We start from the raw sequence: 15,793 nt of genomic DNA, 5'->3' as shown, positions 1-15,793 counted from the left end.
AGTCGAACAGCGTCTCAGCGCAGGCCTCCCCTCGCTGGACTCCCACAGCTAGACTCCCGGCTCTTTTGTTGAGGCTCTTCGGTTGGCTGGCGCGTCTGGCTGGCGCTAAAATAGGCTGCTTAATATATATTAAAAAAACAACTGCGTGGAAACCAATCAGATAGCAAAACAACTTCTATTCAATTAAACCACTCACCTGGTACTAATCACACACACCAACTCAGCTAATTCAAACACCACCTTACAGAGTTACCAAATGTAGTTAATTAAAGATTACTTGAAGCAGGAGCTAGCCTATCTGCCTCAGTTCGTATATATACTGCACCACTATCCATTCTTAATAATACACACTGTTATAGTATAATATATACTGCACCACTATCCATTCTTAATAATACACACTGTTATAGTATAATATATACTGCACCACTATCCATTCTTAATACACACTGTTATAGTATAATATATACTGCACCACTATCCATTCTTAATAATACACACTGTTATAGTATAATATATACTGCACCACTATCCATTCTTAATAATACACACTGTTATAGTATAATATATACTGCACCACTATCCATTCTTAATAATACACACTGTTATAGTATAATATATACTGCACCGCTATCCATTCTTAATAATACACACTGTTATAGTATAATATATACTGCACCGCTATCCATTCTTAATAATACACACTGTTATAGTACAATATATACTGCACCGCTATCCATTCTTAATAATACACACTGTTATAGTATAATATATACTGCACCACTATCCATTCTTAATAATACACACTGTTATAATATAATATATACTGCACCACTATCCATTCTTAATAATACACACTGTTATAATATAATATATACTGCACCACTATCCATTCTTAATAATACACACTGTTATAGTATAATATATACTGCACCGCTATCCATTCTTAATACACACTGTTATAGTATAATATATACTGCACCACTATCCATTCTTAATAATACACACTGTTATAGTATAATATATACTGCACCACTATCCATTCTTAATAATACACACTGTTATAGTATAATATATACTGCACCACTATCCATTCTTAATAATACACACTGTTATAGTATAATATATACTGCACCGCTATCCATTCTTAATAATACACACTGTTATAGTATAATATATACTGCACCGCTATCCATTCTTAATAATACACACTGTTATAGTATAATATATACTGCACCACTATCCATTCTTAATAATACACACTGTTATAGTATAATATATACTGCACCACTATCCATTCTTAATAATACACACTGTTATAGTATAATATATACTGCACCACTATCCATTCTTAATACACACTGTTATAGTATAATATATACTGCACCACTATCCATTCTTAATAATACACACTGTTATAGTATAATATATACTGCACCACTATCCATTCTTAATAATACACACTGTTATAGTATAATATATACTGCACCACTATCCATTCTTAATAATACACACTGTTATAGTATAATATATACTGCACCACTATCCATTCTTAACAATACACACTGTTATAGTATAATATATACTGCACCACTATCCATTCTTAATAATACACACTGTTATAGTATAATATATACTGCACCGCTATCCATTCTTAATACACACTGTTATAGTATAATATATACTGTACCACTATCCATTCTTAATAATACACACTGTTATAGTATAATATATACTGCACCGCTATCCATTCTTAATAATACACACTGTTATAGTATAATATATACTGCACCACTATCCATTCTTAATAATACACACTGTTATAGTATAATATATACTGCACCACTATCCATTCTTAATACACACTGTTATAGTATAATATATACTGCACCACTATCCATTCTTAATAATACACACTGTTATAGTATAATATATACTGCACCACTATCCATTCTTAATAATACACACTGTTATAGTATAATATATACTGCACCACTATCCATTCTTAATACACACTGTTATAGTATAATATATACTGCACCACTATCCATTCTTAATAATACACACTGTTATAGTATAATATATACTGCACCACTATCCATTCTTAATAATACACACTGTTATAGTATAATATATACTGCACCACTATCCATTCTTAATAATACACACTGTTATAGTATAATATATACTGCACCACTATCCATTCTTAATACACACTGTTATAGTATAATATATACTGCACCGCTATCCATTCTTAATAATACACACTGTTATAGTATAATATATACTGCACCGCTATCCATTCTTAATACACACTGTTATAGTATAATATATACTGCACCACTATCCATTCTTAATAATACACACTGTTATAGTATAATATATACTGCACCGCTATCCATTCTTAATACACACTGTTATAGTATAATATATACTGCACACTATCCATTCTTAATAATACACACTGTTATAGTATAATATATACTGCACCACTATCCATTCTTAATACACACTGTTATAGTATAATATATACTGCACCACTATCCATTCTTAATAATACACACTGTTATAGTATAATATATACTGCACCACTATCCATTCTTAATAATACACACTGTTATAGTATAATATATACTGCACCGCTATCCATTCTTAATAATACACACTGTTATAGTATAATATATACTGCACCACTATCCATTCTTAATAATACACACTGTTATAGTATAATATATACTGCACCACTATCCATTCTTAATAATACACACTGTTATAGTATAATATATACTGCACCACTATCCATTCTTAATAATACACACTGTTATAGTATAATATATACTGCACCGCTATCCATTCTTAATAATACACACTGTTATAGTATAATATATACTGCACCACTATCCATTCTTAATAATACACACTGTTATAGTATAATATATACTGCACCACTATCCATTCTTAATAATACACACTGTTATAGTATAATATATACTGCACCACTATCCATTCTTAATAATACACACTGTTATAGTATAATATATACTGCACCACTATCCATTCTTAATACACACTGTTATAGTATAATATATACTGCACCGCTATCCATTCTTAATACACACTGTTATAGTATAATATATACTGCACCACTATCCATTCTTAATAATACACACTGTTATAGTATAATATATACTGCAGCGCTATCCATTCTTAATACACACTGTTATAGTATAATATATACTGCACCACTATCCATTCTTAATACACACTGTTATAGTATAATATATACTGCACCACTATCCATTCTTAATAATACACACTGTTATAGTATAATATATACTGCACCACTATCCATTCTTAATACACACTGTTATAGTATAATATATACTGCACCACTATCCATTCTTAATAATACACACTGTTATAGTATAATATATACTGCACCACTATCCATTCTTAATAATACACACTGTTATAGTATAATATATACTGCACCACTATCCATTCTTAATAATACACACTGTTATAGTACAATATATACTGCACCACTATCCATTCTTAATAATACACACTGTTATAGTATAATATATAGTGCACCACTATCCATTCTTAATAATACACACTGTTATAGTATAATATATAGTGCACCACTATCCATTCTTAATAATACACACTGTTATAATATAATACATACTGCACCACTATCCATTCTTAATAATACACACTGTTATAGTATAATATATACTGCACCACTATCCATTCTTAATAATACACACTGTTATAGTATAATATATACTGCACCGCTATCCATTCTTAATAATACACACTGTTATAGTATAATATATACTGCACCGCTATCCATTCTTAATAATACACACTGTTATAGTATAATATATACTGCACCACTATCCATTCTTAATACACACTGTTATGTATAATATATACTGCACCACTATCCATTCTTAATACACACTGTTATAGTATAATATATACTGCACCACTATCCATTCTTAATAATACACACTGTTATAGTATAATATATACTGCACCACTATCCATTCTTAATAAAACACACTGTTATAGTATAATATATACTGCACCACTATCCATTCTTAATACACACTGTTATAGTATAATATATACTGCACCACTATCCATTCTTAATACACACTGTTATAGTATAATATATACTGCACCACTATCCATTCTTAATAATACACACTGTTATAGTATAATATATACTGCACCACTATCCATTCTTAATAAAACACACTGTTATAGTATAATATATACTGCACCACTATCCATTCTTAATACACACTGTTATAGTATAATATATACTGCACCACTATCCATTCTTAATAATACACACTGTTATAGTATAATATATACTGCACCGCTATCCATTCTTAATAATACACACTGTTATAGTATAATATATACTGCACCGCTATCCATTCTTAATAATACACACTGTTATAGTATAATATATACTGCACCGCTATCCATTCTTAATACACACTGTTATAGTATAATATATACTGCACCGCTATCCATTCTTAATAATACACACTGTTATAGTATAATATATACTGCACCACTATCCATTCTTAATAATACACACTGTTATAGTATAATATATACTGCACCACTATCCATTCTTAATAATACACACTGTTATAGTATAATATATACTGCACCACTATCCATTCTTAATAATACACACTGTTATAGTATAATATATACTGCACCGCTATCCATTCTTAATAATACACACTGTTATAGTATAATATATACTGCACCACTATCCATTCTGAATAATACACACTGTTATAGTATAATATATACTGCACCACTATCCATTCTTAATAATACACACTGTTATAGTATAATATATACTGCACCACTATCCATTCTTAATAATACACACTGTTATAGTATAATATATACTGCACCACTATCCATTCTTAATAATACACACTGTTATAGTATAATATATACTGCACCACTATCCATTCTTAATAATACACACTGTTATAGTATAATATATACTGTACCACTATCCATTCTTAATAATACACACTGTTATAATATAATATATACTGCACCACTATCCATTCTTAATACACACTGTTATAGTATAATATATACTGCACCGCTATCCATTCTTAATAATACACACTGTTATAGTATAATATATACTGCACCACTATCCATTCTTAATAATACACACTGTTATAGTATAATATATACTGCACCACTATCCATTCTTAATAATACACACTGTTATAGTATAATATATACTGCACCACTATCCATTCTTAATAATACACACTGTTATAGTATAATATATACTGCACCACTATCCATTCTTAATACACACTGTTATAGTATAATATATACTGCACCACTATCCATTCTTAATAATACACACTGTTATAGTATAATATATACTGCACCACTATCCATTCTTAATAATACACACTGTTATAGTATAATATATACTGCACCACTATCCATTCTTAATAATACACACTGTTATAGTATAATATATACTGCACCACTATCCATTCTTAATACACACTGTTATAGTATAATATATACTGCACCACTATCCATTCTTAATAATACACACTGTTATAGTATAGTATAATATATACTGCACCACTATCCATTCTTAATAATACACACTGTTATAGTATAATATATACTGCACCACTATCCATTCTTAATACACACTGTTATAGTATAATATATACTGCACCACTATCCATTCTTAATAATACACACTGTTATAGTATAATATATACTGCACCACTATCCATTCTTAATAATACACACTGTTATAGTATAATATATACTGTACCACTATCCATTCTTAATAATACACACTGTTATAATATAATATATACTGCACCACTATCCATTCTTAATACACACTGTTATAGTATAATATATACTGCACCGCTATCCATTCTTAATACACACTGTTATAGTATAATATATACTGTACCACTATCCATTCTTAATAATACACACTGTTATAATATAATATATACTGCACCACTATCCATTCTTAATAATACACACTGTTATAGTATAATATATACTGCACCACTATCCATTCTTAATACACACTGTTATAGTATAATATATACTGCACCACTATCCATTCTTAATAATACACACTGTTATAATATAATATATACTGCACCGCTATCCATTCTTAATACACACTGTTATAGTATAATATATACTGCACCACTATCCATTCTTAATAATACACACTGTTATAGTATAATATATACTGCACCACTATCCATTCTTAATACACACTGTTATAGTATAATATATACTGCACCACTATCCATTCTTAATAATACACACTGTTATAGTATAATATATACTGCACCACTATCCATTCTTAATACACACTGTTATAGTATAATATATACTGCACCACTATCCATTCTTAATACACACTGTTATAGTATAATATATACTGCACCACTATCCATTCTTAATAATACACACTGTTATAGTATAATATATACTGCACCGCTATCCATTCTTAATACACACTGTTATAGTATAATATATACTGCACCACTATCCATTCTTAATAATACACACTGTTATAGTATAATATATACTGCACCACTATCCATTCTTAATACACACTGTTATAGTATAATATATACTGCACCACTATCCATTCTTAATAATACACACTGTTATAGTATAATATATACTGCACCACTATCCATTCTTAATAATACACACTGTTATAGTATAATATATACTGCACCACTATCCATTCTTAATAATACACACTGTTATAGTATAATATATACTGCACCACTATCCATTCTTAATAATACACACTGTTATAGTATAATATATACTGCACCACTATCCATTCTTAATAATACACACTGTTATAGTATAATATATACTGCACCACTATCCATTCTTAATACACACTGTTATAGTATAATATATACTGCACCACTATCCATTCTTAATAATACACACTGTTATTGTATAATATATACTGCACCACTATCCATTCTTAATACACACTGTTATAGTATAATATATACTGCACCACTATCCATTCTTAATACACACTGTTATAGTATAATATATACTGCACCACTATCCATTCTTAATAATACACACTGTTATAGTATAATATATACTGCACCACTATCCATTCTTAATACTACACACTGTTATAGTATAATATATACTGCACCGCTATCCATTCTTAATAATACACACTGTTATAGTATAATATATACTGCACCACTATCCATTCTTAATAATACACACTGTTATAGTATAATATATACTGCACCACTATCCATTCTTAATAATACACACTGTTATAGTATAATATATACTGCACCGCTATCCATTCTTAATACACACTGTTATAGTATAATATATACTGCACCACTATCCATTCTTAATAATACACACTGTTATAGTATAATATATACTGCACCACTATCCATTCTTAATACACACTGTTATAGTATAATATATACTGCACCACTATCCATTCTTAATACACACTGTTATAGTATAATATATACTGTACCACTATCCATTCTTAATAATACACACTGTTATAGTATAATATATACTGCACCACTATCCATTCTTAATACACACTGTTATAGTATAATATATACTGCACCACTATCCATTCTTAATACACACTGTTATAGTATAATATATACTGCACCACTATCCATTCTTAATAATACACACTGTTATAGTATAATATATACTGCACCACTATCCATTCTTAATAATACACACTGTTATAGTATAATATATACTGCACCACTATCCATTCTTAATACACACTGTTATAGTATAATATATACTGCACCGCTCTCCATTCTTAATAATACACACTGTTATAGTATAATATATACTGCACCACTATCCATTCTTAATACACACTGTTATAGTATAATATATACTGCACCACTATCCATTCTTAATACACACTGTTATAGTATAATATATACTGCACCGCTATCCATTCTTAATACACACTGTTATAGTATAATATATACTGCACCACTATCCATTCTTAATAATACACACTGTTATAGTATAATATATACTGCACCACTATCCATTCTTAATAATACACACTGTTATAGTATAATATATACTGCACCACTATCCATTCTTAATAATACACACTGTTATAGTATAATATATACTGCACCGCTATCCATTCTTAATAATACACACTGTTATAGTATAATATATACTGCACCACTATCCATTCTTAATACACACTGTTATAGTATAATATATACTGCACCACTATCCATTCTTAATAATACACACTGTTATTGTATAATATATACTGCACCACTATCCATTCTTAATAATACACACTGTTATTGTATAATATATACTGCAGCACTATCCATTCTTAATAATACACACTGTTATAGTATAATATATACTGCACCACTATCCATTCTTAATAATACACACTGTTATAGTATAATATATACTGCACCACTATCCATTCTTAATAATACACACTGTTATAATATAATATATACTGTACCACTATCCATTCTTAATAATACACACTGTTATAGTATAATATATACTGCACCACTATCCATTCTTAATAATACACACTGTTATAATATAATATATACTGTACCACTATCCATTCTTAATAATACACACTGTTATAGTATAATATATACAGTTACATGAAATAAAAGCGAGTCTAAAACCACGCCGACATCACCACGACAGACATCACAGCGACTGCACATAACAGCACTACGACATCACCACGAGGGACATTACAGCGACTGCACATAACAGCACTACGACATCACCGCGAGGGACATTACAGCGACTGCACATAACAGCACTATGACATCACCACGAGGGACATTACAGCGACTGCACATAACAGCACCACGACATCACCACGAGGGACATGACAGCGACTGCACATAACAGCACTATGACATCACCACGAGGGACATGACAGCGACTGCACATAACAGCACTACGACATCACCACGAGGGACATGACAGTGACTGCCCATAACAGCACTATGACATCACCACGAGGGACATTACAGCGACTGCACATAACAGCACTATGACATCACCGCGAGGGACATTACAGTGACTGCACATAACAGCACTACGACATCACCGCGAGGGACATTACAGCGACTGCCCATAACAGCACTACGACATCACCACGAGGGACATGACAGCGACTGCACATAACAGCACTACGACATCACCACGAGGGACATTACAGCGACTGCACATAACAGCACCACGACATCACCACGAGGGACATGACAGCGACTGCACATAACAGCACTACGACATCACCACGAGGGACATGACAGTGACTGCCCATAACAGCACTATGACATCACCACGAGGGACATTACAGCGACTGCACATAACAGCACTATGACATCACCACGAGGGACATGACAGTGACTGCCCATAACAGCACTATGACATCACCACGAGGGACATTACAGCGACTGCACATAACAGCACTATGACATCACCGCGAGGGACATTACAGTGACTGCACATAACAGCACTACGACATCACCGCGAGGGGCATGACAGCGACTGCACATAACAGCACTACGACATCACCATGAGGGACATGACAGCGACTGCACATAACAGCACTATGACATCACCACGAGGGACATTACAGCGACTGCACATAACAGCACTACGACATCACGGCGACGAACTACAATTCCCAGAAGACTGTGAAGTTCACAAACGCGTCACTTACCAGGAGCTGGGACACACGACGCAGTCAGAGTGGCTTCACCACTTTCCTGATTGCAGACGACTAAAGTATTTTTTCACTGTTCCCATACAGCTCCATCAAAACTAGACTGGTAAATACGAGAAGTACAACCTCCATGCAATAAAAGCGTGTTTCCACAAGCATTTTTTTTATGTAGTTGGGCTGCATATTTTTTTCACTTGTTTCAGAATGATATTCAGCACGTGTTTTGATTATATATATATATATATATATATATGATTACTCCTCCAATGGACATCTGGGATTGGGCTAGGACTATATAAAGAAGGACAGGACAGTCAATCCCATGATGCAGTTCGGTACTCAATTACAGGCGCCATTTGTGGAGCCCGCTCAGCACTGAATACATTGCGATGATGCTGTGGTGCAGCCCCAGGATACACCGGTATTATTTATAATAACAATACAAAATATCGTTAATATAAAGTGTCTGGCTCTTATTTATGCTTGATTATGTCAAGAAACATTTTGCCAGGACGAGCCTGAATAAGTTAAAAGCATTGCGAGCGCGCTATTATTTCTAGTACTGCTGTTAATCAGGGTCTGTACACTGTGTCTAATAAAAGGCTCTATTAAAAGACCCTCACAAATACATCACAGAGATATTTACATTCTCAAGCTCTGCAGCATGGTCTGTGACTGTCTCAGCGGGACTCTATACACGTTACCAGAAGGACACCGTGTAAGTCTCTCTAATTACAGATTGGTTAAGACTTACCAATATAGTAGTTTCTTAGTTTCTAGAATACCTATTTAAATATGAATTAGACGAGGTTAGATGCACTACGTTCTTATAATCTATAAAATAACACAATGCCTCAATTAGACTCCTTATAACCAATATTAGGACAGAGCTGTGCTATTAACCGCGCTTATAATAATCAAACACTTTAAACGTGTCTGAAGAGAGATTTGAACCAAGATCTTTCCAGTAGAAGGTGATTTGAGGTGTTGGATTGACCGAGCAATACCACCCAATAAAACCCATCTTACCTTGAAATATGAAAGGCTGTTTAATGTCTGCATGTGCAGCGTTTATACACCCTCGCACGGCTTTCAGCTCGCTCTCTGATATTTCCAATCTCAGCTTCAGACTTTCATTCTCTCTCTTCACTGCAGACATGTCCTCTTGTAATTCAGTGAATTTGCTGCTCACAGCTTCAGTAATCGCGCACACGACGCTGTCTGCAGCCGCTTTCACTGCGAGCTCGACGGTGGAGGCGAGCTCGTCTTGAAACAACGACACGGAGACACTGACGTCCATCTTCACTGGTTTAGTTTGAGACTGCTCTAGCGGAATCCTCTTTGCATTCAGAAACACCGCCTTCGGTTTGTATTTACTAAGATATATGTGTTTTTATCGTAGCCTTCCCATTCAAATACATGCATCACACACAGACTTTGCACGCAGCAGCAGCCCTTTCTATTCCCGGTACCAAGTCTGAGCACATTCTGCGGAAAACGTGTCCAGATTCAGATCCAGGTCACGCATCCACGGGTTTAAAAGTCTGCAGAGCCGCGCAGCTTCTCAAGAGGTCCTGCGCAGGAGCAGCCGCGGCGCAAAACAAGAGACGAGCGCTGGATGACAAAGAAGCGTGTAGCAAGCAGATCCAATCCTCACTGCATGTGCTACTGCCACCTAGTCAGGGGGTGTGAATCACCTTCGAGACATGTCATTATCTTATGAATGATTTGTAATACAAATTAAAATGATTTGACTCTTTTTCCAGACAGTTATTATACTTTTCAAATATTCAGATATTTATTCTAAAGGTTTAAACATGTAAAAAAAATAAAATAATGCTAAACGGTTGAAATGAACCTAAAACCGCTCTGTTATTTTCAGCAGGTGTAATTGGGTATTGATGAAAGGCTCTCAGGGACAGGGAATAACCTACTTTGAATTAAGGAGAATAAATCAGCTTTAATAACAGGTAGTTGAAGTGAGATATGTGATCATATGTGCAAGTATTTGAACTATTTTTGTCCCAGATCAAAATACAGTACTTTCTAACAACTGTCTAATATAAACACACGCTTATATTATCTCTTTATAGCAGGGAATGTTTCTACTGTACATTTTCTGATCATGCTGTAAATTATGAAGCTAGTGGAGCACAAAGGGACCTTCGATTCGTCAATCGTAATTGAAATAGCTACTAAAACTACTGCTGCCCCCCTTGTGAGTGGAGGGGTACGACATGTTATCTTTACGCCTTGTCAACGTTGTATTAAATACACGGTAACCCTTTAAAATAAGCGTCTGTTCATATGTAATGCATGATGAATTGCAGACACGGAATTACATAATTAGAATTTGAAATGTATTCATCATGAATTCACATTGTATCAGCTGATAAATGTATACTGTTATAATAAAGTTCATGTTGAACAATGACATCAAACTGACTCTGTATAGTCTGAGAATCCAGAAACTAACTACAGGACGTGTAAACATTACAGTGAGGTTATAATGGACTGAAAATGAATGCAATCCCCATGTGTGATACATTATGATAAATGAAACAATTCAATGTAATTACGTGTCGCTATATACATCAAACAAATAGGATAAGTCATTCATTATGCAACTAGAGTATAAACAGGGGATGTTGTTGGTAAGTTTCCAAAAGGTTTGGAGAAGCAACGTGACATCAAATAGATAGCAGCCAGGAGCAGCAAGCACAGCCAGCTCTGAAATACAAGAACACGACCAACCTTAAAATAACTCTCCTAACCCCTAAACAAATAACCTGTGTGCATTCACCTGCTTTAACGAGCTCTGTGCGTCGTAATCTGCAAAACAAACGCAAACACATCCTCGCTTGGCTTCCTTCTGAACAAACCCCATATTTAATGAGATCCAGCTGTTCCACACTGAGACACGCCCCCTGTGAGCTCATTAATTCGGCGCGGCTCTGTCGAGCGGGTTACAATGGGCAGAGCAGGCAGTGAACTTCATGGAGACGGGCAGAACGCAGCTCTCGCTATTCCTTATCCAATGCTGCCATCGTGTGGCCATTTAGTAGAACTGTTTGTTCCAATAACTTTTTTGTATTTTTCTTTTCTATCTGAACACAGCTCAGTTGCCCTTTGAAATGACTCGTATTTACCCCTGTGCAGAAATAGACATTTCAGATACATTCTTAAAATACAGCAAAAACAATATTTACAGGATACCCAGGAGAGTACTGTGTGTATAAATAATAGTTTTCTGTAATTGCTCTTATTTGAAATAATTCTCATGCATTTATCATGCTTACTGCCTGTTCTTACTGGACTCATATCAGCAAATAGTTACTATCAGGTTTAGCTGCTCTTAGTCGAATTCACTCTTATAATTTACTGTGTGCTTTATTTTACTTGAATTGATTTTATGGTACTTTCATAACTGCTCTTATCTGTATTATGATATTCTGTAATGAGATATTTTAACAATTGTAAATCGACCTGGATGTCTGCTAAGAAATAAATAATAATAACAGTAATAATGTCTTTGCTGAATTTCACTACCTGTATTACCCATTGTAAACAGAAGAGGGCACCAGCAACCGCTTATCACTGAGAGCTTTGTTGTGTGTTCAGATAAAACAAAAAAAAGTTAGTTTATTAGAAATAACAGTTCAACCAAATGGCCACAAGCATTGGATAAGGAATAGAGAGAGCTAGGTTAGAACATAAGAACATAAGAAAGTTTACAAAAGAGAGGAGGCCATTCAGCCCATCTTGCTCGTTTGGTTGTTAGTAGCTTATTGATCCCTGAATCTCATCAAGCAGCTTCTTGAAGGATCCCAGGGTGTCAGCTTCAACAACATTACTGGGGAGTTGGTTCCAGACCCTCACAATTCTCTGTGTAAAAAAGTGCCTCCTATTTTCTGTTCTGAATGCCCCTTTATCTAATCTCCATTTGTGACCCCTGGTCCTTGTTCCTTTTTTCAGGTCAAAAAAGTCCCCTGGGTCAACATTGTCTATACCTTTTAGGATTTTGAATGCTTGAATCAGATCGCCGCGTATTCTTCTTTGTTCAAGACTTAATAGATTCAATTCTTTTAGCCTGTCTGCATACGACATGCCTTTTAAACCCAGGATAATTCTGGTTGCTCTTCTTTGCACTCTTTCTAGAGCAGCAATATCCTTTTTGTAATGAGGTGACCAGAACTGAACACAGTATTCTAGGTGAGGTCTTACTAATGCATTGTAAAGTTTTAACATTACTTCCCTTGATTTAAATTCAACACTTCTCACAATATATCTGAGCATCTTGTTGGCTTTTTTTTATAGCTTCCCCACATTGTCTAGATGAAGACATTTCTGATCTTAGTGGAATTCGGTAAAGCTAAGAACAGATGAGAGAATGGATTTTAAAGATAGTTAGCACTTCTTCAAATATATATATATATATGTGAGTGTGTGTGTGTTTTACACATTTCAATTACAATGCATGTATATTGGTCTTACTTGAATCTCTATAAATAAATAAATAAATAAATACATACAAAATAAATAGTGAAGAGAAACTCTGTGAACTTACCTCTCAGGAGTAAATTTCTGCAATGAAGATTCAAATTAAAATTCACTGCCAGAGACATTATGACATCACTTTCCTACATGATGTCACCGTTATGTCAGTGCTGAACATGAACAGCATGATGTCTGTTGCCATGGCGCTGTGCTCATAAACAGATAACTGCATTTAAAATGGCTGCTCTGGGAAAGGGGAGCGGCCAGTCTTCTTCAATACAATGAATAATTATCATTTGAAATATCTGCAATGCAAGCTGGTCCTGTTGCTTTTGCTGGTCTTTCTCTGCTCTGCATACCAGTGATGCCCTTCTACCCAGCGTGCAGAGCTACTGTGCTGCTTCACTGCTTTCATTCAGTATTAGGTATGAACAAGGTTTCTGTGATGCCTTTATAATAATAAAACAAAACAAAAGAGAGTGACTTTTTACAATGAAAACATGTAACTGAAGAAATCAGACCTTTAGTTTTCATTCATCCTTTCAGGTAATTGAAATGATTCATGAGTTTCTCTGACATATATTATCTGGGCAGCAGTGTGGAGGAGTGGTTAGGACGCTGGACTCTTGACCAGAGAATTATGGGTTCAATCCCAGGTGGGGACACTACTGCTGTACCCATGAGCAAGGTACTTTACCTTGATTGCTCCAATAAAAACCCAACTGTATAAATGGGTAAGTGTATGTAAAAATAATGTGATATCTTGTAACAATTGGAAGTTGCCCTGGATAAGGGTGTCTGCTAAGATATTAATAATATCTGATTTCATTATTCATTCAATACATTTAGTTTATTAACCTGCTCTGTCACTCCACTGGGTAGTTATTCATATAATAAAAAGCATTTCATTCAAAGAGCTTTAGTTTTCTAACACCTCTCAGGTTTTTCTTGTGGAATGGGACGCTTTTTAATCACAATAAGACACCTCAGGACATCTTTTCAAAGCTTTTACGCCAGTCTTTAATTAACTCCTATTTATTTTAAAGAGGTAAACCACCTGTTCATTTTACAAAACTAGAACCACACAGCTGAGTAAAACACTGTATTTCAAGCCCTCTCCAGCACTCTCAGTGTGTTTAGTTTTTCATGTTGTAACATTAACATGATGTCTTGTCCTTTTTTAAATCAATAGCAGTTAATTAAAGGCTGGAGGAAGCGCTTTGATAACGCGTCCCCTCGAGTCTCACAGAGCAGCGCACTCCTTGGCGTGTTGTAGTGTGGTAGGAGCGCGTTGTTTTATCCGTTCAGACACTGAAGGAGAGCAGAGAGGAGGTGAGAGAGTCTGCATGGAGCTCTACAATGTGTTTATAAACTACAGAGCGCTGTTATATTGTATTATTTTGAAAGGTCCGGGTTGTAGTGTGGTAGGAGCGCGTTGTTTTATCCGTTCAGACACTG

General features: G+C 34.1%; 1 protein-coding gene across 2 annotated transcripts in view; it reads right to left on the bottom strand.

Annotated features, from left to right (window-relative positions):
• Positions 1-11,521, bottom strand: part of LOC131721247 (zinc finger protein 23-like) — a 32,938-nt gene extending 21,417 nt beyond the window's left edge. For both annotated transcript variants that reach the window (XR_009319903.1, XM_059014710.1), the window contains exon 1: positions 10,868-11,521. Coding sequence is in view for 1 of the 2 variants with exons in the window: in XM_059014710.1 (XP_058870693.1) it covers positions 10,868-11,138 (271 nt within the window). In the remaining variant the exon portion in view is untranslated. The remainder of the gene's footprint in view (positions 1-10,867) is intronic.
• Between the last annotated feature and the right edge of the window lie 4,272 nt (positions 11,522-15,793).

This window comes from Acipenser ruthenus, chromosome 48 (assembly GCF_902713425.1).
Source record: "Acipenser ruthenus chromosome 48, fAciRut3.2 maternal haplotype, whole genome shotgun sequence".
Classification (NCBI taxonomy): Eukaryota; Metazoa; Chordata; class Actinopteri; order Acipenseriformes; family Acipenseridae; genus Acipenser; species Acipenser ruthenus.
The sequence above is the reverse complement of the archived record's forward strand: the minus strand, read 5'-3'. Positions and strand labels throughout refer to the sequence as shown.